Source organism: Coregonus clupeaformis, unplaced genomic scaffold (genome assembly GCF_020615455.1).
Source record: "Coregonus clupeaformis isolate EN_2021a unplaced genomic scaffold, ASM2061545v1 scaf0070, whole genome shotgun sequence".
Classification (NCBI taxonomy): Eukaryota; Metazoa; Chordata; class Actinopteri; order Salmoniformes; family Salmonidae; genus Coregonus; species Coregonus clupeaformis.
The window spans coordinates 172,188-198,346 of NW_025533525.1; the positions used below are offsets into that span (position 1 = coordinate 172,188).

The 26,159-nt window shown below is 44.5% G+C and overlaps 1 protein-coding gene across 1 annotated transcript in view; it reads left to right on the forward strand.

The window, feature by feature from the left end:
* The window catches only part of LOC121546205 (cGMP-inhibited 3',5'-cyclic phosphodiesterase A-like), a 108,193-nt gene extending 85,008 nt beyond the window's left edge, over positions 1–23,185 (forward strand). Inside the window, exons 9-15 of the mRNA XM_041857298.2 lie at positions 8,498–8,609; positions 8,912–9,019; positions 9,898–10,118; positions 10,377–10,580; positions 10,872–11,033; positions 19,144–19,411; positions 19,928–23,185. Of these exons, the coding sequence (XP_041713232.1) occupies positions 8,498–8,609; positions 8,912–9,019; positions 9,898–10,118; positions 10,377–10,580; positions 10,872–11,033; positions 19,144–19,411; positions 19,928–20,217 (1,365 nt within the window). The 3' untranslated portion in view covers positions 20,218–23,185. The remainder of the gene's footprint in view (positions 1–8,497; positions 8,610–8,911; positions 9,020–9,897; positions 10,119–10,376; positions 10,581–10,871; positions 11,034–19,143; positions 19,412–19,927) is intronic.
* Positions 23,186–26,159: the final 2,974 nt, after the last annotated feature.

The following is a 26,159-nucleotide window of genomic DNA, read 5'->3' on the forward strand; positions in this document are numbered from 1 at the left end:
AGGTAAGGTTAGCTACTGTTGAGCCAAGTGAGAAAATCCCAGACCCATCCAGGTAAGGATAGGTATACAGGTAAGCATACTGCGGTGAAAACAGTCCAAGTGATAATGGCTCAGACTTCAAATCAAACTTTATTTAAAATGCATTTAAAATCGCAACACAATTAAGAAAATACATTATGACAATACAATGAAATAAAAAGCTAACAGGAAGCAGTAAAAAGGATGAATTAAAATAACATAAAACACAGATGACGTTAAAACAGTCACTGATTAAAGGCCAAGCTAAAAACTTAAAGGTGATGTAAAAGCCTCAATGGTGTCTGCCCCTCTTACCTGACAGGGCAAGCTGTTCCATAACTGAGGGGCTTTGATAGATAGAGAATGCTCTGCTCCCCGGTTTGTCCATCAAGTGACGCCTGTGAATAAAGCACTGTGAGATATGCGTGGGATTACACTGCCATCTACTGGTTGAAACAGGAGTTACAAGTTATTGGAATTGCAGTGTACTGCAAACCAAGACAGCAGTAGGGTCATTCCACGAAATGAGTCCCATTTGGGTAGTGTAACTTGGTGAAAAACAACTTTTTATTTCACAAAATTTTAACAGTCTGTCATGAAGAGCACATGTTCAACTTAATAAAAAACATGTTCTCCCATCTCAAGAGGTTCATAAAAAATGATATAGTAAGTGCCTATTAAGTGCCAAATAAAGTAAGAGTTGACCGTAACAGGGTTAACGATTTCATCTTAAATCAGCCATAAATGTCCTTGTGACAGGTGGAATGGAAGATTGTTGTGTGCAACAGGGAGGGCCAATTGAATGCAAGCTTCACCAACAAAAATCAAATTGTTAAAGTAACTATCAGTGTTTCCAGATTTCTATGAAATATTACATTTTACATTTTACATTTAGTTATTTATTTATTGACCTATAATGAATTACAATATGAGTGAAATCGTTTTCCTTCCAAATTGTGTTAATTAAGTATGTTAAAAAACATATTTTCTGTGTTCGAATGGTGTGGGCTTACCCCAATAACAGAATACGAGTAGACCACTGATTGGCCAGCTCATCCCCTATGAGGAAATAGCAAGCATTTTTGAAACAGTCTGTTTGAGATACAAATTTGAGGTTTTTATATGTTTTTCTTCTCCAATTTATGCTTTGGCCACAAATACGAGTATAGGATCAGTCAACAACATTATTTGGGTATGAGTTAACAGAATATAACATTTTAAAAGTGAGATTTTCACTGTAAAGCTACTTTAAAAAATGTCTAGACTGTCTATCTATCTATGGGTAACAGGGTTGACGTGTTATACTCGACCCACTAAGTTTCCCAACACAAAGCACCAGAAAATTGTAAGGGATCGGGGGTTGGCTGGGTCTAGACAGAGTCTGACACTTCCCCGATCTACAGAGAGGGGGAGTCATCAGACTCGATCTGGTTCACCTGAGTTCTGAGCACACCTGTCCATAATTAGGGTAGGATATAAGGTGTGCTCAGAAGTTCAGTCGGTGCGAGGTATTGTTCCTTTGTGACTTGCTAAGCGTTTTGTTCCGAGAGAGAGAGAGAGAGAGAGAGAGAGAGAGAGAGAGAGAGAGAGAGAGAGAGAGAGAGAGAGAGAGAGAGAGAGAGAGAGAGAGAGAGGGGGGGGTTTCTACTCCAGATGTCCCTGTATCTGTCATATAATCGTACTATGTTTTCCGATGACCGTAGCAGGGTGGATTTCATGATTTCTCTGCTAACGGGAAGAGCACTGGATTGGGCTACTGCGCTTTGGGCAGTTGAGGTCCCCGAGCTGAATGCGGAAGTTCAGTTCAAGAGACTGTTTCAAGAGGTGTTCGATCACCCAGTATCTGGGCGTAATGTGGGAGACCAACTGTGCGAACTTCAGCAGGGCTGTCGCACAGTAGCCGACTACGCTTTAGAGTTCCGTACTATAGCAGCCGGTAGCGGATGGAGCGAGACTGCTTTGCTCACAGTTTTCCGAAGAGGGCTGCGCAAAGACGTACAGACTGAGTTGGCTTGTCGAGGAGATATCACTGTGCTACATGAGTTTATCAAAATAGCCATCGCTATTGATAATCTTATAGTGCAACACAAGGCATCCACAGTCCGGGAGCCCTCGATCACTGGTCCTATGCAATCGACAGAGCGGAGGAGAGAATCTGAGGAGGAACCTATGCAACTGGGACGGTCACCTCTACCAGGTTCGGTGAGACAACAACGTCGGCAAGACGGACTATGCCTGTATTGTGGTCAGGCGGGTCATTTCGTTCGTCAATGTCCGATACGACCTAACCGTACCCCAGGATATCGCCTCGGAACTGCCAAACCGGTGAGTGAGACTCCAGTGTTGAACATTACATCTAAACAAATGTATGTGCCTGTCACCTTATCTGTCGGAGAGAAAGTGCGCAGGTTGGAGGGACTTATTGATTCCGGAGCGGCTGCCAGCTTTCTGGATATGGGTCTTGCTGAGGAGTTGGGAGTTCAACTTATCCCAATTCAACCTCCCCTGAGAGTCAACGCGCTAGACGGTGAGCCCATGGGCACTGGGTTCATTACGCACCGTACCGGGGAAATCAAGTTACAAGTGGGCTCCCTGCACCATGAGAACATCATTCTGTTCGTCATCTCCGCCCCACGGGAGCCGCTAGTCCTTGGCCACCCCTGGCTCGTTACCCATGATCCGGTCATCTCCTGGAAATCTGGCGATATCACGGCTTGGAGTGAGGTATGTAGGGCTGAGTGCCTCATTTTACCTTGCAAAACGTCTACTGTGGAGGATGCGAAGGGTGCGGTGTCTACTGTTGTTCCTACAGAGTACCAGGATTACGCGCAGGTGTTCTCCAAGGAGAGGGCTTCCGTGCTACCACCGCATCGGGCCTGGTATTGTGCTATTGATCTGCTATCCGGGGCTACCCCTCCTCGCGGACGAATCTACCCTTTGTCTCAGCCGGAACGGGAATCTATGAGCCAGTATATTGATGAGGCACTTCAGCAAGGGGCCATTCGCCCATCTACGTCTCCCGCCGCATCCAGTTTTTTCTTTGTTAAGAAAAAGGATGGCGGACTTCGTCCTTGCATAGACTATTGAGGTTTGAACGATATCACCATAAAAAATCGTTACCCCCTTCCTTTGATTCCAGCGGCCCTCGAGCAGGTGGGGAAAGCCTCCATCTACAGTAAACTGGACCTCAGGAGTGCGTACAATCTGGTGTGCATTAGAGAGGGGGATGAATGGAAGACCGCCTTCATCACCCATCGAGGACATTATGAATATTGTGTTATGCCCTATGGACTTACTAACGCGCCCTCTGTGTTCCAGGCGTTCATGAATGACATTTTTAGGGACTTGATTGATCGTTTCGTCATAGTGTACATTGATGACATCCTAATCTACTCTAACTCTCTGAGTGAACATGTGTCCCATGTACGACAGGTTCTGGACCGACTCCGCCAACACTCTCTGTTCGTGAAGGCAGAGAAGAGTGAATTCCATGTCACGACGATTTCCTTCCTTGGGGCCATACTCACTCCCGACGGGGTAAGACTGGATGAATCCAAGGTACAAGCTGTACGAGACTGGCCTCAACCCCAGACGGTGAAAGAGCTTCAGAGATTCTTGGGGTTTGCCAATTACTATAGACGGTTCGTGCGTAATTTCAGCACCACCGCAGCTCCCCTGTCGGCGATGACCAGCCACAAGGGGCGTGGTCTGAAATGGACGGAGGGGGCAGTGCAGGCTTTTGAGACATTGAAACAACGATTTACCACCGTTCCCATTTTGTGTCAGCCGGATCCTACGTTGCCGTTCATCGTGGAGGTGGACGCCTCGGAGGTTGGAGTTGGAGCCGTGCTATCCCAGCGCCAAGGTGAGCCGCCCAAATCACGACCCTGTGCTTTTTTTTCTAAGAAGCTGAATCCGGCCGAGCAGAACTACGACGTGGGAAATCGTGAATTGCTGGCGGTGAAGTTAGCACTGGAGGAGTGGAGACATTGGCTGGAGGGAGCAGCTCATCCGTTCCAAGTGCTCACGGACCACCGCAATCTGGAGTATCTTCACAGTGCTAAACGACTGAACTCCCGACAGGCAAGGTGGTCTTTGTTCTTCAACCGTTTCCAATTCACTGTCTCTTATATTCCCGGGTCCAAGAATTGTAAGGCGGACGCGCTTTCCCGACGGTTCGAGCGCTGACAGGCCGGTTGAACCAGAACCTATCCTCCCCATGAGTTGCCGTGCTGGCCCTGTGAGGTGGGCTATCGATGACACGATTCAGGAGAGCCTACAAGCGGAACCAGCCCCTCCAGAAACCCCGGTGTCGAAGGTGTTTGTACCAGCTTCGCTTCGACCTCAACTGATGGAATGGTGCCACACGTCGCTAGGGATCTGGTCATCCCGGAATCACTCGAACTACTCGACTCATCAGTCGAAAATACTGGTGGGATTCCCTCACAGATGACGTCCGAGACTACGTATTATCCTGCCCAGTTTGTGCTCAGTCCAAGGCGCCTCGAGCACTACCGGAGGGCAAGCTGATGCCATTGCCAACTCCTCAACGACCCTGGTCGCACATCGCGATGGACTTTGTTACCCGACCTACCAGAATCAGAGGGCCATACTGTAATTCTCGTGGTCATCGATCGATTCTCAAAGATGTGTCGGTTAGTACCCATGACCCGTTTACCTAACGCCACTCAGATGGCGGAGACTATGTTTAACCAGGTGTTCCGGCAGTTTGGTGTTCCAGAGGATATTGTTTCCGACCGGGGACCCCAGTTCGTATCCCGGGTTTGGAAGGCCTTCTGCGAACGGCTTGGGTATCTCGGTGAGCCTCACCTCGGATATCATCCCCAGGCCAATGGGCAGACCGAACGGCTCAACCAGGAAATTGGGAAGTATCTACGGCAACAATGTTCGCGGCAGCCGCAAGAGTGGAGCCGATTCCTTCCTTGGGCAGAGTATGCTCAGAACTCACTCATTCACACCTCCCCTACGTCTAACGCCCTTTCCAGTGTGTTCTAGGATATCAACCACCCCTGTTCCCGTGGGATACCGCACCGGGATGGTACCGGCGGTGGAACGAGTGGTTTCGTCGGAGTGCGCAGGTCTGGGAGACGGCCCATCAACATCTCAGTCAAGCCTCACAGCAGCAAAAGACCTATGCCGACCGACGCCGGAGACCTACTCCCACTTATCAAACCGGACAACGAGTGTGGCTGTCTACCCGAGACCTGCGGTTCCGACGGAGCTGCAAGAAGCTCCAACCCAGGTACATTGGTCCTTTCAAAGTTCAGAGACGTATTAACCCTGTCACCTACCGTCTGTTACTCCCTCGACACTACAGGATAAACCCTACGTTCCACGTCTCCCTGCTGAAACCTGTTCATCATAGTCCGATGTATCCACCAATCGCTCAACAACCTACTACACCACCTTTGGAGGATGAACAGGACACCACCTATACAGTCCACGAGATACTGGAGTCAAGACGGAGACGAGGGGCATCGAATATCTCGTGGACTGGGAGGGATATGGACCAGAGGAACGGTCCTGGGTTCCTGCTAAGGACATACTAGACCCCGCTCTCAAGGCCACTTTCCACGCTGAACACCCAGATCATCCCGGACCCCGACCCAGAGGAAGACCACCCGGTAGAGGTAGAAGGCCGTCAGGAGCCGGCCCTGGGGAGGGGGATACTGTAAGGGATCGGGGGTTGGCTGGGTCTAGACAGAGTCTGACACTTCCCCGATCTACAGAGAGGGGGAGTCATCAGACTCGATCTGGTTCACCTGAGTTCTGAGCACACCTGTCCATAATTAGGGTAGGATATAAGGTGTGCTCAGAAGTTCAGTCGGTGCGAGGTATTGTTCCTTTGTGACTTGCTAAGCGTTTTGTTCCGAGAGAGAGAGAGAGTTTGTTGTTTTGATTACCCGTGTATCCGATCTGTGCCTTGTTTGACTCCCCGAATTGCTTAATCCTCTGCTTGTCTACCCCAGTGATTACCGTGCTCTGATCCTGTGCCTGTGCCCTCGACTACGACTAAGCCCGCTCCTTTGGTACCTCTGCCTGTCTATGCCTTGCCCGGTTTTGACCACAGCCCGCCCGACCACGATTAAGCTATACCCTTGTCTGTACTCTAATAAAGCATCGCTATTCTGCGATTGGATCTTACCACTCTGTCCGAGTATTCATTACAAAAATGGCCAGAAAGAGTAGAACCAGCTCACTTGCTTTTACAATATGATTTGATTATTAGATGTAACATTTTTCTTTTGAAACAAATGTTTAAAAGGAATAGTTTCACCATATTAAAACGAGAATTCACTTCACGTAACAGGGCTGACCTTAAAATGAGGGACGGGTTGTTGTTTTTTACCTTAAATCACTAATCACATGAAATAAATAAAAAGCTTTGACATTATCAAAGCAACAAAATAACTAGGGCTTTACTATGATGGTGAAAACTTGGGAGAGATTTTGGGATTAAGTGGGTTAAAATCTTGCAAGATGTCACATATGGTGAGGGGGGGTGATTATTTTTTCACTAAAGTAGTGCACTGGGCCTTTACATGGGCCTTTACGTGAACAAAATGGGCACATGTGGTTACATGCAGCTCTCGCTTTGATCTCAAAACAAATGCATCTACTCACAACCGCTCATTCTGTAAACACAGTCCAGTTCAAAGTAAATAGCACAGATCCGTATATATGGCAATGGTCTATTTGCATATAGGCCTACTGCAGCTCTGATTGTTAATGCCACACCAGTCTGTGTAGAGTACAAGCTGAGTAGTGAGTGTCAATGCAATAGAATCCTACTCCGATGCGTTCTGCCTACAACAAAATCTCTTGCATAGTTCGTTTTGTTTCGGTATGTTGCATTGAAAGTGGTTAATATTGCGTTGGATTCGATCACAATTGCCACAGTAAAGGGAAATGTTGATAGTGTTAACAGGGAATACTCTAGAACAGTGGTAAAAAACATTTTCTGAGTCTAGATCACTTTGAGTCAAAATGCAAGCCGAAATCTACCGCTCAGATTTTTAAAAAACATTACTTAAAAAACGTAAGCCTATAACCAATTAAAAACAGCACTGTAGCAATGAGGTTTGTGCAGTAAGCTATACGCCCAATACATTATACCCACATATTGGCTTTGCTTGAATTGCCCTGCCAATGCATTGTTGTTCTGGACATTTTTTTAAATTATATTTTAAAAGGTCCGTTGTTGTATTACTTGTGAAGCACAGCTGAGTTAGCATACATTTAAATAATTTGCTTGTTTTATTGGGCTGATGTTGCCTGCATCTGATGGTCAGTCTCAGAGGAGGGAGCGAGCAGCAGACTGAGGGTCCGCCTCTCAACATCCCTCCGCTCCCCCTTACCATAAAGGGACACCGTCTTCCAGATGATGGCGAAACCTGCACCTCATTAGTTCTGCCTCATGCACAAATTCATGTTGATGGTCCTGTGAACAGAGAAAGTGAAATATTCCTCGATATTAAAAAAGGCCCAAGCCGCTAATAATAACACAAGCCTATAGATACACTTTCCTACTCATTCATTTCTGCTGCAGTGCTTGTTGTAGAGCTGAGTGGAAATAGGAGGAACGTGCATTTGATGTCTTATAAAAGTGTTGAATACAAAGTGTTGACAGAGTAAGAACTTAAACATGAACTCACTCATAAAAACAGAATCTCTTTGCTGTATTCGTTGACAGTCTCTCTCTAGTCATGGTTTTGAAATCTCACAGTATCAACTTTGCTGTAGCTTTCTTTTATGCCTGCTACGTTACTGCAGATACGGTCATCTGAGCCATCCGATTGGCCAGCGGTAGGCATATAGTGCACTTGATTTGCTCTCTGGGCCCGCCAGGAAGGCAGAGTTTGTACCTTCAGACACATGAAATGCGCGCAGGGCAGCTGAATCGAGCGCACCTAATGCCAATAGCCGGAGACGAATAAAAGAAAAAAAGGAACGCGAGGCTTTATCGTTTTTTTTTTTACAGAAATGTTTGGCGAACAATTAGGAATGCCTTGGAGATCGACCGGTTGGTGACCACTGCTCTAGAAAGTTGAGTGGAATTCAATCTCGTGCTTCTCAGTGGGCTAATATTTCTGCGCGGCAGTCCCTGGGGAGCTGCGCGGCAATCTCGGGGCTGCTGCGCGGTATAGGGAACATTGACCCCCACCCCCATACTCACCCGGCTATGCACAATGCATGTCAAAATACAGAATTTTGCAGAAAGACTTTAATCATATAAAACAATCAGATGTATTGAATTTTCCATGGGGCTATATTAAAGGGCACTTGATTTAATATAACAGGCTTTTAATTCAATATTGGTGCACAATTTCTACTTAAAATATCAAAGGGATGCAAAAGTGACTCATTTCGTGGAATGACTCAGTAGCAGCATCACAGCTTCAGGTGTGAAGAGAATAACTAGGTGGATGGGATAACTGTTGTCCTATGTGTGTTCCAGGTTTCCTACCGCCTGTTTGAGGACACGGGACTGTTTGAGATGTTCAAGATTCCTGTCAGGGAGTTCATGAACTATTTCCATGCTCTGGAGAATGGATACAGGGACATTCCATGTGAGCAAACATTACAATCAATCCTCTTTGTGAAAAGGCTTTGTAATACACACACAGTTACATCAAGTACTCGAGAATATCAAAAACATTTGAATAAACTACCGAAATCCAAACTCTATGCGGTTGTGTTGGCAGCACTGCCTATTTTATCCACAAGAGGGAGGTATTGGCATTCTCAATGCAATCACAGCACTATTTCTGTTCCCTCTACCTCCGTCTCTGTATGGTTTGTGAGGTGTCATTATCACCTAGTGGACTAAGTTAGTATTACAGTTGGCATCTCCTCTCCCTCCCCAATGCAGACCACAACAGGATCCATGCCACTGACGTGCTCCATGCCGTGTGGTACCTCACCACCCAGGCCGTGCCAGGCCTGCCCAACCTCCTCACAGACCACAGCTCAGACTCTGGTGAGTACACACACACACGCATATGCAAATACAAGTGTACACACATGCACCGACACATACAACCGCACAACCACACACACGTGCGCACACACGAAAGAGGACAGGTATACAGTAGGCTTATTAACTTCTGCCCCACATTTTCCATCATGTACTATGGCTCTTTTCCTCCACTTGCCATTCCTTTGTGTTCTGACGGAGGCTAATATCCTATGTCTATAAGCCTACTGTTGTATGCCTGTTGCTGATGGGAGCCAGGTAAACCCATTCCCTCTGGGGCTCAATTAGCTACTGTATATTCATTCATACACACCAACCACATCAGTAGGTTATGTGAAATGGCATAATACTGTATAACATCCGCCTTACAGTGTGCAGACTGGAGGCAGTGGAAGTTCACAGAATAGTGTTTCCAGTGAGATCGGATGACTGTTAGTTCATAGTCATCGACAGTTCTTTTACCTCATGTTCACTATGTAGAGCTATTACAAGAAGCCTATCTCCTCCAGTCATAGTTACACAACAGACACAATGTCAACACGTTGATCTTGACCTGTTTGATCTTTACACAACCTGTCTGACTGGGCTGGCAGATGGCCTACTCTGATGGCTGAGGTCTGATGTCTGTCTGGGGCAGGGTGACTGGCTGTCTGTCAGGCTGGCTAGCTATGTTGTTTTCTGATGCTCATGTCATCCCATACACACATTTGCCCACACATTAGCACACTGACCGTACACACATGCAAGTGTGCCTGCACCCGTTGACCCAAGCGTTTTGTACTAAAGCTTCCGATTTGTTACGACAATGCCCATCACCCCTCACCTCATTTACCTGCGTATCTATCTCTCTGACCCTTCTATCCCTGTGTGTGTGTCCCCAGACTCTGACAGTGGGCTCCTCACCCCCAGCCATCCCAGCCATATAGGCCATACAGGGTTCCTGGTTTCTAAGATGTCTGCAGTGATGGAGGAGGGTTATGGCTGTCTGTCTGGCCTCATCCCATCGCTGGAGCTCATGGCTCTATATGTGGCTGCAGCCATGCACGACTACGACCACCCTGGACGGACCAACGCTTTCCTCGTGGCGACTAGCGCTCCTCAGGTAGGAAGAGAGAGAGGGAAGGAGGGAGGAAGAAGAGGGAGAGGATGGAGAGGATGGGTGGTTGGATGGATGGATGGATCTAACTAAAGGAATTGGAAAGGTGAAAGCAAAGTCCCAGTAGATGTCCACCAATAATACTTTCATATCTTGTGTTCTTCTCAGATCAGTGAAGAGATAAATGGAGGAAGACAAAGGGACCACTGAGATGCACCAATGATAACTAATGAGTGACATGTTGCTTTCTGTCTCCCCCGGTAGGCCGTGCTATATAACGACCGCTCAGTGTTAGAGAACCACCACGCTGCGTCAGCCTGGAACCTGTTCATGTCCCGGCCAGAGTACAACTTCTTGGGCAACCTGGAGCATGTGGAGTTCAAACGCTTCCGCTTCCTGGTCATCGAGGCCATCCTCGCCACCGACCTCAAGAAACACTTTGACTTCCTGGCAGAGTTCAACGCCAAGGTAAACACAACCGATGGTCTGGAGCTTCTATTCTATACATTTCTCTTTGATGTATGTACAACGTATCTACAGCTGAATGGACTGAAGCACTATGTCATTTTCTCTGATGGTTGACAACTTACAGTATGTCAGGAACAAGCCTGTAGGAGAAGATCTGAGGTTCTTTTCCTCAGAACTTTTTCCCTTATGCTCTCCTCGCTTCTCTCTGATAAATTGAAAGGAGGTAGGGATAGAGGATGTGAGGACGCGAGAAAGACATTTGAGATTCATTTACCCCTTGCTTCTCTCCAGGTGGGTGCTGACGGCTGCTTGGGCATCGACTGGTCCAATGAGAATGACCGGTTGCTGGTGTGTCAGATGTGCATTAAACTGGCGGACATCAACGGCCCACTGAAACACAAGGACCTGCATCTACAGTGGACCGAGGGCATCGTCAATGAGTTCTATGAACAGGTGAGATCCAAATCGATCCTAGCCCCTACACCCTAGCCTCCACACCAAGGAGGGGCAAAGTACGGCCCACGAGACATTTTTTTAATGTATTAAATATTATTATATTTGAGTTACGATTTTTGGCCTAAAATTACTCATTCCATGATATACAAACAACCTCCAATAGATGGCGCTATAGTCTGGCAGCACGCTCTGCATTTGGGCCTACAGTCAGATTCAGAATGCGCTTAGTCAACAGAGCCACTTCATTGCACAGGATGAGAGTACTGACATCAGAGACACTGCTCAACTTTTAATTTTTGTCAGAGGAATAAATGAGAACTTTGAAATAACAGAGGAACTTCTTGCAATGGATTCAATGATGGGAACAAGCAGGGGCTCTGACTTATATGACAAGGTGTCTGCCTGCTTGGAAAAAATGAATCTACCATGGAGCAAACTGACAAACGTCACAACAGATGGATCACCAAATCTAACTGCTAAAAACATTGGCCTACTAAAAAGATTACAAGACAAAGTAAAAGAAGAAAGCCTTAACTCTGAGGAATTTATATTTATTCACTATATTATTCATCAGGAAGCCCTGTGTAAACGTGTGTTAAAGCTGGAAAATGTTGTCAAAGTGGTTGTAAAACTTGTCAACTTTATACGGGCAAGGGGGTTTAGCCATCGTCAGTTCATTCAGCTGCTCAATGACACAGAGGCAGAGCACCAGGACTTGTTGTACCATTCAAATGTGCGCTGGCTAAGCCTGGAAAAGTATTTTGCCATGTGTGGGAACTGAGAGGGGAGATAGGTATGTTCCTTGATACGGTTGGTAAAGCTGATGACTTCTCAGAGTTGAAAAACACAGACCGGCTGGGCGACTTTGCTTTTGGTGTGGACATATTGGGGCATCTGAACGATCGAAATGTCAAACTGCAGGGAAATTGTATTTTTGTGCATGAACTGTATTCCAACGTGAAAGCATTCAATGCCAAACTTATGTTGTTCTCCAGACAAATGAGCAGCCGGTCTCTCGCTCATTTTCCGACACTGGCCGCACTGAACGCGCCCACATCGCATTGCTACACTGAGACATACAGTAGCACTTTGATCGACCTGCATGCTGAGTTTTCCTGCCACTTCTCAGACTTCACCAAGATTGAGACTGAGCTGGAGCTTGTATCATGCCCCCTGTCTTTCGACAGTGAGAAAGCACCACCAGACACACAATTGGAGCACATCGACATCCAATGTGACAGTGCTTTGAAGGAGAAGTACAAAACAGCAACAATAGACCAGTTCTATGGCTCACTGAATGAAACAAAGTTTCCAAACATTAAAAAGCACGCCCAAAGAATGCTTGTTTTATTCGGGTCCACATATGTGTGTGAACAAATGTTCTCAGTCATGAATTACAACACAGGTCAAATTTAACAAATGCTCAGCTGTTCTGAGCATCTCTACATCAAAGTTGACACCAGACTTTGATGCCCTTGCCAAGAGAGGTGACCAGACCCATTTTTCACATTAAGACTCGAATAACCGTGACTGGGGTAGGCAAGGATTATGCTTTTTCATGGTGATGGTTAGGCAGTGAGAATTATCCAGCAATGCACTTGGATACACTTAATAATTAATCAGTCAGACTTGGGCTGAAGTGATTGGATAACTGTAAATATGGCTCACAATGGAGATGAGAATTGTTCCTTAATATGCTTTCAAAAACAGACCATTCCAAATTAAGCGGATGCTCTTACCATATGTTTCACTCAAATTTTAAGAATAGTTATTTTTTACACATCTGCTGTTACATGTCTCCAGTCATATAATATATATATATATATATATATATATATATATATATATATATATATATATATATATTTTAAAGTTTGCATATTGTGACTGTAAGTTTGATTGTACTTTACAAGGGTAGAGATGCAGGATCTGTGTGTGTATTTGAGTGTGTCTGTGATGTTATAAATTATATCCATTTTGTGAAAATTGTTCACAAAAAACAAGGGTAGAGATGGTACAAGGGTAGAATTGTTCTGCAAGCATATGTACACCTACAGTACACTAGTAGTTGTGTGTCAATGTGAAAATGAATAAAGGCTTCACATGTTTTGTCACGCATATAGTATGTGGCCTTTCACTTGGTTTCAAAAACTCAATGTGGCCCTTGAGCCAAAAGGTTTGCCCACCCTAGCCCTTACACCCTAGCCCTTACACCCTAGCCACTGATTTAGATCTGAAACACAAGGACCTGCATCTACAGTGGACCAAGGGCATCATCAAATATTTCTACAAACAGGTACATCTATTAGGTCTAGGTTTGCCAGAAGATACCGACCCTACTGTTACGCTTGTTTACACTGAGCTGCACTGGGGTCAGAATGCAATCATGGTTACATTAAGACACCATTGAGCCGGCGAGAGATATGCGTCAGAAAACATACCTCAGTGCAGGAATGGGATATGCCACTGTACTCTAAATTGTACTTTTATCCACACTGCTCCATCGAGAAGATTGAAATTCTGCTAGTTTTCCCGGAAAACTGCCCTTTTCGTCCTCATACTAGCTAGCAGTAGCCACCACTAGGGTGACCTGTATTGAATTGAATAAACGTTATTGATCCCCAGAGTGGAAATTGGGTGAATGACGATGACGAGATGTATACAGTTGCCTTGTTGTTGTTGTCTTTCTTGTGCACCCATGTCCCACCCCATGAAACTGCCTGATCATGAAATGGTCATTACACTACCTTCTGCATAAATAGCTATGATAGACTTGAGAGGGCGTAGAGGTGCAATTATATTTCTCCATCAAATGACATTGACATGTGTTCCACTTGGTACTAAAATAGAAGGCAGGCCACTTCATTAGTCCTTCACAGTACTGCTTAGTGTGAAGAGGTACAGGTGCCTGGAAACAGCCCACTCTCCAGTAACAATGCTGCTCATTAGTCAGAGAAGGACAGGTGCCTAGCAACCACACCACTGATCAGGAAGAGAGACTCTAAGTGGTCAGAGAGCGATTAGCGTGTAGGCAGAGATATTAGAGAAAGGAGGAGATAGGAATCCTATTGGGCAATGAATGGAGGAACGTATAACACCCCACTTAGCAGACTGTCAACCAATCGCATTCACGTTGTCATGCTGTGTCATGAGGTTGCTAAGCTAATTGTCATGCAATCCCTTCTAAAAGTCAGGGTATGAGTCGAGAAACTTGCCTATTTTCCTCAAAAGTACGTAATGTCACGATTCCAAAGCTATACGATATTGCAGAGACAAAGTTAATTATCTCACATCTCGGAAAATATTTGTAATGTTGTACTTATTGTTCACATAATTCATGCTAATGTTAGGTTTTTGAACTAGCGCCCAATTGACTCCCATTTACTCCTTGAAGGAGTGCTCTTCTTGTCCCAGAATCGCCCAGAATGCACCGCGTGGCCCATTGACGACGCATGGGCAACGTAAACAATGGCCGTTAATACGATTCCAATGGAGTTTCCATCTCCTCAAAAGCATCTCTGGTGTAGTCCCATCATCAGAATAGGTAGAACCAATGGATACTCCCATTCAAATCAAAGTTCTCTGATGTGAAGTGTGGAATCGTGGCCATACTGGGTCTACCACTTCTGGAATATTCTGCGAGTGTTTCCCAAACCTATCCTCGGGTACCCCAAGTCAGTCCACTTATTTGATGTATTTCAGAACTAACACTTTTAACTAATGAGGGGCTTGATGATTAGTTGACCATATAATAAGTGGACTGGTTGGGGGTACTCAATGAGAAAAACACCATTCTATTCAGTGATCATTGATAGACTGTGAGGAATAATGTGAAATGTAGAACTACTTTTGTTCTTTGTCGTGGAAAATTATCACTATACTTATTAAAAATCAAAGTTCTTCCAGAGTTTTTGAAGAATCAAGATAGACTTTATTACATAGAGCAACAGAAGCCGAGCTGGTCTGCAGAGCAACTAACTCACAACACTCGGCCCTCAGTTTATATACAATGTCCATTCCTGCTCGTTTTACATACTTTTTAGCTTAAAACCCTCCCAGTTCAGTTCTCCACCATTGTTTCCAAACGTTCATCTTTTGACCGCTCCACCCACTCTCTTAATTTATGATAGTGGTGAAATCGGACTTCTCCTCCTATATTTATTTAGTTTGGATACAATGGTGGCCAAACTAAACTTTCTCATGTAAAAAATAACAGAGCCATCTCCCGGCTGTGCTCTGTTTATTCCAACACTCAGTTGGTCAATGAATATCCACATACCATTTATTATTCTCTTCCTAATGCAATATTGGGCATGCCCTTTTCTCCACCAGACATAGAAGCTTCAAGCAACCTCAATAAAGTCCCTTTCCTGACACTTCCTCAACACAGAAAAGGCTATTATTTGCAGGATTTCTTATTATTGTCCGATCACTCACACAGATGTGCAGCCACTCGTGCTTAAATGAATCAGACAGAATGACCAGCAGGACAAACAAATGAATCAGAAGAATTGAACAAATACATCAGATGAACAACTGAGTGAATTCGACAGATTGAATGCACGAATTGAGTCAGACCAGTGGACAAAGATGAAAGAGCTGCTTTCGCAAACCCAAGCAAGTCCAAACCAGTCTTGTACAAAACGAGTCAGACAAAACAATCGAACAAAACTAATTGATCAAGCTGACCAAATGAGCAACCTGAATGAGACAGAGGAAACATACAACTTAATCACAACTGAATGAATCACAGCCGCTCAAGCAAACCATTCACCCACACGAGATGAGCAGACCTACTCTATTTAACACTTTCTCTATATTTTGAAGCCCTAGTGGCTATTTCACAACCGTTCACCTACTCTGGATGACCAGCGCTACTTCCAATTTATGGTGTCACCTACTCAGGATGACCTACTTTTTTACCCGATTGGCCCTGTCTAATTATTGCATCACCACCACAGGATGACGCATCACCTACCCGAGCAGCCTCTAACAATGAATTCCACGTTAGAGCGGTAACCGTAGGCACTCTTGGCTAGCCACCTGCCCATTCAGCCCTCTGGAGTTCTAACCTTAGCTCTCCACAGCGGTATCCACAGGATTTAATCTTATTTTACAATTAGCAACAATATTCAACAATTAATAACATTGCATGCATGCTTATTTCTCATTCCAACAAAAACTCTGTACTTTTCCTAAATTTAGGCCTTAATACTGGAGAGACCCCCCCCCCGTACCTGACCCTCAGATTCAGCTTGATCGAATCACACAATTTCTATGTTAAAAGTAAGAACGTCGCTTACCTCTATTAACATTGGCCACTGTATTTTTGTGTGTGATTTGTCCAAACTCTCTACGATGGCGCAGTACCCCTAAGGTCTCTGTTTCCAGTCCCTTCATGGTCGCCAATTATGTCGTGGAAAATTATCACTATACTTATTAAAAATCAAAGTTCTTCCAGAGTTTTTGTAGAATCAAGATAGACTTTATTACATAGAGCAACAGAAGCCGAGCTGGTCTGCAGAGCAACTCACTCACAACACTCGGCCCTCAGTTTATATACAATGGCCATTCCTGCTCACTTTACATACTTTTTAGCTTAAAACACTCCCAGTTCAGTTCTCCACCATTGTTTCCAAACGTTCATCTTTTGAACGCTCCACCCACTCTCTTAATTTATGATAGTGGCGAAATCTGACTTCTCCTCATATATTTATTTAGTTTGGATACAATGGTGGCCAAACCAAACTTTCTCATGTAAAAAATAACAGAGCCATCTCCCGGCTCTGCTCTGTTTATTCCAAAACCCATCAATCGATAATTGAATATGGTTTAAACATAGCAGATCCATAACCCATTCTCAACCATATACATTTAAGACTTTCCTAATGCATTGCCTCATACATAACAGTATAATCAATCAAGAGCCATCTCCTGACTCTGGCTCAGACTCCCTCCTTGTGGACCACTTGGTACCACACTCCACATCACTTAGTCTTATTGCCTCATCCTCTGTACCACTCTGTACCACACTCTGTCTTTATAATTAGCTATATTTTAACCTTTATAGTCTAGAAAGATTTACTATTTTTAACCTATGGTCTGATCTTGGGTACTACTCGGTACCATGGCTCTGTATGGTCTACTGAAAAAATACCCAACATCTTCTGTTTCTTTATCAGTAATGTTGATGTAACACCCATCAATACACATTAATTGAAGAAGCCATCCTTGTATGTAGGCAATGTACTGCATAATGCATCATCTCTTCAAAATGGGACCCTGGCATTGATGGAGAGAAAATTAGATTGTCACTTGGAATGGAGAGTGTTGATTTATTGACAAACAAAATGCACAATATGTCACTCTACAGTGATAGGAGCACCAAGTGTGTAGGTTATCAGTGCTACTGTGATTGACAGTGCAGTCATCTTGTTTTTGTCTGTCTGTTTCTTCAAAGCCTGAGCTCACTCAATGATAAAACCCAAACCCTTGTTCAAATGTCAGATCTGCTTGCGTCCTTGGAGAGAGAGGGAGGAAGAGAGAGAGAGAGAGAGAGAGAGAGATAAAGGGGGAGGGAGGGAGAGATAGAAAGACAGGGAAGTGAAAGACAGGGAGGAGAGAGAGAGGAAGAGAGAGAGAGAGAGAGAGAGAGAGAGAGAGAGAGGAAAGTGTTGTTGTACTGCATTATAGCTGACCTACTTGTGTTGTCAGTGACAGTCCTCATTCACACAGACAGCGATACAGCAGCAGCAACACATCAGATCACAGAGCACTCAACTGCACTGACTGCACTATCCCTCAAGACATGCACACAAAGAACACACACAGGAGAACACACACATAAACACACTAGGGTCAGTAGTAGGATACCCACAATCCTAACGCTGACCATTAATGCGGTGAAAACAGCTTAAAGATCTGACCCTGTATCAGTGGTTAGGTTGTAACTTTACCTTCTCCTTGACACCTGTCTTTAGAAGACGTTTAAATGGTTCAATATGCCCCTCTACTCTAGAGTAGCACCTCTCTCTCTTTCTCTTTTACCCCCTCTCTCTCCCTCTTCACTTCAGACACTAATTTCAGTCCACTGCACTGACTGACGAAAGCTCCGCTGGTTACTATGGCAACAGGAGACATTGCCTGCTGCGGTCCACTTTGAGTGTATAAGCCCCTGACGTCAATAGACACATATATATGTATATATATGTATCCTGCTATACATCACTTTACTATACATGCATATACATGATATTGTCAGTCAGCCAATGCTGGACCTATAGATGAACTTGTAGGCTTCCTCTAGATTGACGTGTGTGTTTTGCTGTTTATCTTCTTGACCCAGTTTGCAGCTTTGATTATTCAGTAGCTAATCCCACAGGCTCTGAGCGCTGGTGGTTGCTGGTTGCTGTTGGTTTACCAGCTTAGAGACTGGCTGGCTGGTGAATAATAAAAGGAGAGAGTTACAAATGGTGGTATGTTTTCTACCATCAATTAGAATGCAGTTGAATGTAGTTTTACATCATTTCTGATGGTCATTTTCTCTCTCTGTGTACATTTACATTTTAGTCATTTAGCAGACGCTCTTATCCAGAGCGACTTACAGTTAGTGCATACATAATTTTTTTCATACCCCCTGTGGGAATCGAACCCACAACCCTGGTGTTGCAAACGCCATGCTCTATCAACTGAGCTACATGTAGTAGTATCTTAGCTGTGACTCCCTCAGTGCATTTGATTCAAATTTCCCTCATATCATTGGCTGGTTGATTGATTGATTGACTTTCCTCAGATAGTGTCAAATGGTGATGTAAAGAGGTAATTCATATTATATTTACATTTGTCATTTAGCAGAAGTGCTTACCCAGAGTGACTTAGTTAGTGCACAACCATATATCACAGTCATAGTAAGTACATTTCTTCTCAATAAAGTAGCTATCAGCAAAGTCAGTGCTAATATGAAAAGACAAGTGTTTAATAAAGGTTTAAAAAAAATGTGGGGGGTGTGGTGCTGTTGGATTAATCATAATACTTTGTGAAGAGGTGGGTTTTCAGACGTTTATATCTAACATTCTGCCATGTTTACCCATACTGCACCACTCCTCAGGGCGATGAGGAGGCAAGTCTGGGCCTTCCCATCAGCCCCTTCATGGACCGCTCTGCGCCACAGCTCGCCAAGCTCCAGGAGTCCTTCATCACGCACATCGTGGGTCCGCTCTGTTCCTCCTACGACTCCGCCGCCCTCATGCCGGGGAACTGGGTCGACCCCGCCGACGCACGGAGGAAGGAGGGAGAGGAGGTGGGGGAACGAGAGACAGAGGGGGAAGAGGAGGATACAGCAGAGGAGGATGCATCGACTAGCTCTGAGAGTTCCCGTAAGAGCATGTTGACGTTCATGTTGAACTTCTTTGAGTTGAAAGAACTCAGTTAACAGAAACCTATTGAAATCAAAGCTCAGCTTGAAATGGCCCAGGTATTGAGTTGTTGACATAGTGCCCATCGATAATGCATGTAGTGGATTTAAGCAATAAGGCCCAAGGTGGTGTGGTATACTGGCATGAAAAAAAGTGGATTGCCTGGATACAGCCCGTAGCCGTGGTATATTGGCCATATACCACAAACCCCTGCGGTTACCAACATTAATAGAACAGTAAACAAGTAAGCCAAGTCAGCCAATAAGCATCCAGGTTTATAATTAGTAGTAGATGCAGAAGCCTCAAAAACACGAGGCTACCTGGTCTGCCTTAAGTGTATTTGGTCTTCCCAGGTTATCAGACCCTGCTTTGTAACCCCTGTCCAGAGGTTGTATAATAAGGGTTTGCATGTACAGTATAAGGGGATAGAGATGTAGTAGGTTTTGTTTTGAGTGATTGTTTTCTTCTTCTCTACAGAGAAGAACGTGGTGAAGCTTAAGAAGAGCAGGAGGAGAGTGTTCTGTCCCATCACTCAGCACCTACTGGACAACCACGAAATGTGGAAGAGAGTCATCGCCTCTGAAACCCAGGACACGCCAGATAGAGAGGCGCCTAACTGCCACAGCAACCCCGCCGAGCCAATCACAGCCATCCACGAGGAGGAGGAGGAGCCAGCCAGCAAGGAGGAGCCAATAGATGTCCAGGGAGAGGAGACAGAAGGGGAAGAGACGGGGCTTGCAGAGGAAGAGGAAGTGGCCAAGCAATAAGAGACTGCAGAGAAAAGGGAGGAGGAGCTGGAGTGAGAGGATTATCTTTGACCCTTGAAGATCAGGAAACTGAACATTTATCCAAACTCATACTCTATCCCAACTAGACTTTCTGACTCGTGTCAGAAATTATACCCTATTCCCCATGTAGTGCACTAGCTGGCCAAAAATAGTGCACTATACAGGGATTGGGGTGTTGTTTGAGACGCAGCCCCTGATATTTGGTTGCCAGCAAATCACTTAGACACAACACTGTAGAAGTTTGGAGTAACATGTGCCTAAAGAAAACAGGGTGGGGGGAGGAGCTGAGGATGAGGATGAGAGAGGGGTGGGATTTATTGTTTTAAATACATATTATATTGGATCAGGTTTCCATTTCAGAAGCCCTCTCCCTGACGAGGTACCCACACTGCAATACGGGCCCACAGAACACTGACCCCACTGCCAGCCTCAAGACACATACTAGTGGTCCGCATCCACCTGTCCGCCCCCACAGAACCAAGGTGTACACAGTGGACTGTACTGAATAGACAGTACAAGCACTAGCTCCTGAGGACAATGAGATGAAAGTGAGGGAAAAAGCTGTGTCTGCTCTTTGTTGGTTCTCAGGGAGCGAGGAGAGGACTGAGGACTGGGGAGAGGAGGGCCAGTGTTGATACAGAGTGTGCTCACACCCACGCATGGAGGCAGACACACACACACACTCACACACACAAACCCATCAGAAGATTTTCTAGCTACCCCAGGAAGAGGGAATGGGAAGTCTAACAGAGAAACCTGTAGCTCTGAAAAATCTTTATACTCACTTGAGGAAAAAATCAAACACAGCACAGTGTTTCTTTACATTCTTCATCTCTCGCTTTGTTCCCAATATACCATGTTTTCTCTCTTTCTGTCTTTCATTCATTCTTTATTTCACTCACTCCACTTTTGTGTCCATCAGACTCTTTCTTCCTCTCACTCCTACACAGTTCCACAGGACTCAGGAACACAGACACACCCCACTGGGCACACACTGGTTGAATCAATGTTGTTTCCACTTCATTTCAATGAAATTACGTTGAACCATAGTGGAATTGGCATTGAATTGACATCTGCCCAATGGGACACAACACAGACCCCTCATCACAGTGTCCTTGTACCCTTTGTCATTGTTGCTTCAACCAACACAAGTCATTGTTCTTTCCTATGTTTGGTTTGTGGCTTTACTTTCTTATTGTTTTAACATTGGCCGTAAGATTTTCACTCTGTGGCGTTTGTGTTTTGTAAATATGGTGTGGGACTTTATTTTATTGCCTTTCTTATTTTACGTACCCTGTATCTTGATTATCTGCACCCGCAAAGGGAATCACTTTGAATCTGAATCACATGGTTTCTTATAGAGTTATATCTTTATTTTATTCAGAAGCCTAGTTACGTATTCCAATATAAGATGCTTTTATAAGTGCAGAATGTCTCTCTTCATAGCCTTGACCCAGTAGATGAATACATGTACCACCTCACTAGAGAAGAAGCATTCAAATTAGGATTAATCTCTGGATGTCAATCTGACAATGACACTGAAAAGGAGATTCACCTTTTTGAAAGGTTCTCTACAGCCGTCTTCATTGATAAACTCTTTCGTAGAACTCTCTCGTAGAACTCTTTTGATGGTTAACTGACCTCTAGCCTGTCTTTCTGTCCTCTTTCACAATGGGATCTACCACCCAATACCCTGACAGGAAGTTCAGCCAAGAGAGCCAATGTCGAAAGTACACAGATTCTCTTTCAGTTTCTTCAGCGAGCATCATTCCCCATAGAGTGAGCTGTCTCACTCAGATCCAGAGAACCAAGGTTACAGTCGTAACCAGGCATTTTCTATTTAACTCTGGGAAATCATATTTTTCTCCATCAGGCTGAAATGATAACAGGCCTTGGGCTCCAATAGCTTTCAGCTAGTCAAGTGATCAAAAAAAGTTCATTGCTGAGTGGACCTTGGAAAGCCTTGAAGGAGATGTGGAGGAGCCCAGATGTTCAACCAAGAGAACAAGGTTACAGTTATACTCCACAAACCCTCAGAGAGACTGTGCTGCTCTATAGGACATGGTGAATCACTCATGGGGCTGAATGCAAAGCAAACAAAAGTATGAAGAAAGAGAATGCAGTAAAAAATATCCATGCCCAGAAAGACAGATGTCTGCTTAGTGTGTGTTTGCTGACTCCCACAAAGAAGTTATGTATTTATTACCTTTCTGATAGTTTTAACATTTCAACCATAGGTCCAACTGGTTCAACCAGGAACCTGTCGAAGAAGGCCAATATGGTTGAACTGTAGCTACCCAATTGTAGCTATCACATGATACTGTACCTGCAGCTATCCCATCTCTCCCTATACATCCAGCTCCATGACATGACCAGCCAGATCAGGCCCAAGCAGGTGTGCGTCCCGAATTGCACCCTATTCCCTACATAGTGCACTACTTTTGACCGTAGCCCTAGGGACCCTGGTCAAAAGTAGTGCAGTATATAGGGAAAAGGGTGGTATTTGGGACACAGCCCACGTGGACTAGCCAGCCAGCATGAAGCAGGCAGCATGCTGCAGTCAGCACATGGACCAGTGCTGGGCTCCACATGGCTGTCCATAGCTCCATAGCCCCATTTGATGTCCAGAGAGAGAGACAAATTGGTGGTGACAGAAGGATGAGAGGGAAAGGTAGAGGAGAGGAGAGAGGAGAGAGGAGATGAGAGAGAGCCATTCCGAGCAGATAAGACGGAATGGTATAGGAGAAGGAAGGGGATGAGAGAGAAAGGGAGATGAAGAGGGGAGGAAGAGAAGCATGTGGGGGTTTTCTGAGGTTGGTCAGATGTCTCTTTTCTGTTCACTGATGGTCTCTGTGAAAACGTCACTTTGAATGAGGAGCCAATTAAAATGTACAGTTGAAATCGGAAGTTTACATACACTTAGGTTGGAGTCATTAAAACTCGTTTTTCAACCACTCCACTAATTTCTTGTTAACAAACTATAGTTTTGGCAAGTCAGTTAGGACATCTACTTTGTGCATGACACAAGTAATTTTTCCAACAATTGTTTACAGACAGATTATTTCACTTATAATTCACCGTATCACAATTCCAGTGGGTCAGAAGATTACATACACTAAGTTGACTGTGCCTTTAAACAGCTTGGAAAATTCCAGAAAATGATGTCATGGCTTTAGAAGCTTCTGATAGGCTAATTGACATAATTTGAGTCAATTGGAGGTGTACCTGTGGATGTATTTCAAGGCCTACCTTCAAACTCAGTGCCTCTTTGCTTGACATCATGGGAAAATCTAAATAAATCAGCCAAGACCTCAGAGAAAAAATTGTAGACCTTCACAAGTCTGGTTCATCATTGGGAGCAATTTCCAAATGTCTGAAGGTACCACGTTCATCTGTACAAACAATAGTACGCAAGTACTGGATATTTGAAGCAACATCTCAAGACATCAGTCAGGAAGTTAAAGCTTAACAGCCAAGACCTCAGAAAAAGAATTCCACAAGACCTCCACAAATCTGGTTCATCCTTGGGAGCAATTTCCAAATGCCTGAAGGTACCACGTCCATCTATACAAACAATAGTATGCAAGTATAAACACCTTGGGACCACACAGCCGTCATACCGCTCAGGAAGGAGACACGTTTTGTCTCCTAGAGATGAACGTACTTTGGTGTGAAAAGTGCAAATCAATCCCAGGACAATCCCAGAAGATGCTGGAGGAAACAGGTACAAAATTATCTATATCCACAGTGAAACGAGTCCTATATCGACATAACCTGAAAGGCCGCTCAGCAAGGAAGAAGCCACTACTCCAGAACCGCCATAAAAAAGCCAGACTACGGTTTGCAACTGCACATGGGGACAAAGATCGTACTTTTTGGAGAAATGTCCTCTGGTCTGATGAAACAAAAATAGAACTGTTCGGCCATAATGACCATCGTTATGTTTGGAGGAAAAAGGGGGATGCTTGCAAGCCGAAGAACACCATCCCAACCGGGAAGCACGGGGGTGGCAGCATCATGCTGTGGGGGTGCTTTGCTGCAGGAGGGACTGGTGCACTTCACAAAATAGATGGCATCATGCAACATCTCAAGACATCAGTCAGGAAGTTAAAGCTTGGTCGCAAATGGGTCTTCCAAATGGACAATGACCCCAAGCATACTTCCAAAGTTGTGGCAAAATGGCTTAAGGGCAACAAAGTCAAGGTATTGGAGTGGCCATCACAAAGCCCTGACCTCAATCCTACAGAAAATGTGTGGGCAGACCTGAAAAAGCGTGTGCGTGCAAGGAGGCCTACAAACCTGACTCAGTTACACCAGCTCTGTCAGGAGGAATGGGCCAAAATTCACCCAACTTATTGTGGGAAGCTTGTGGAAGGCTACCCGAAACATTTGACCCAAGTTAAACTATTTAAAGGCAATGCTACCAAATACTAATTGAGTGTATGTATACTTCTGTCCCACTGGGAATGTGATGAAAGAAATAAAAGGTTAAATAAATCGTTCTCTCTACAATTTTTCTGACATTTCACATTCTTAAAATAAAGTGGTGATCCTAACTGACCTAAAACAGGGAAAAAAATTTACTAGGACTAAATGTCAGGAATTGTGAAAAACTGAGATTAAATGTATTTGGCTAAGGCGTATGTAAACTTCCGACTTCAGCTGTATGTCCGTCCGTCCATCCGTCTGTCTGTCTGTCTGTCTGTCTGGTTCTCCTTTGAGATTCGACCCTTGACAGCTTGTTGTAGCCGTTAATATTATCAGGAAAAAGTATTTGTAGGATGACAATGTTTAAAGCAATACTGACACATATTCCATATCTGGAGCATTTGAGTTGTACTTCGTGAGCTGCGAAGTCAAGGGAAACCATGTCTTATGTAACACTGCAACTCGAGTTTATGTACCAAATTCTTGTATTTCATCCAAATCATGTGCGTCTCTCTCTCTCTCTCTCGCTCTCTGTCTCTCAAACACCAACCTCTTTGTTGTGTAATCTGTTATGGGTCATTATCTAACAGTGGCATTTAGTTTTGTAGCTGACATAACATCTTGTGATGGGCTAGAGGCCAGGTGGTTGCGTGAATCGTTATAATAGTTATTGGCCCATATTAAACGATACAGAGAAGAGGAATCAGACATTGCTAGTCAACCCCCGACCCATACATCTGCTGAGTCACTGCCTCATCTGAATAAAGCCTTTCACGATTTCAGTGTGGCCTAGGGGAAGTGAACAGTAACAGACCAATGGAGTGAATGCAAAATCAATGTTCACAGCCTATGATGACCTGTGCGTGGTGTGTGTTCTGCGGTAGCATTTGTTCAAGGGATATTGTGAATGTGATTTGGTGGCCAACATTAATAAGATACTATAATAATAATATAATAATATGCCATTTAGCAGACGCTTTTATCCAAAGCGACTTACAGTCATGAGCGCATACATTATTTTTTTTGTGTATGGGTGGTCCCGGGGATCAAACCCACTACCTTGGCGTTACAAGCGCCGTGCTCTACCAGCTCTACCAGCTGAGCTACAGCACTATATTGCTCTTCCTAATATGTATGAATAGTCCATCTCTAATTCCTCAACGTGACCACACTTCCACTGTATCTGTTCTAGTCTGACAACACCTAACCTAAGAGAAAACCAATGAGTTCCGTCACCAACAGTGATTTCAGATAGCTTTTGGAGTGGTATATTTCTACGTGGATTTCTAGAAACATCAGTTTCTCCACTGCTTGGTTTCCAGACTACCACAGGTGGAGGGGAGATGGAGAGAGACAAGAGTCCGGAATTGTACGCTATTCCTTAATGAGCTGTGGACAAAAGGAGTGAATATATAGGGAAATAGGGTGAGGGCCATTTCAAATGCTGGGTCTTGGAACAACGATTCATCCTTTACACTTTGTCTTCTACCTTC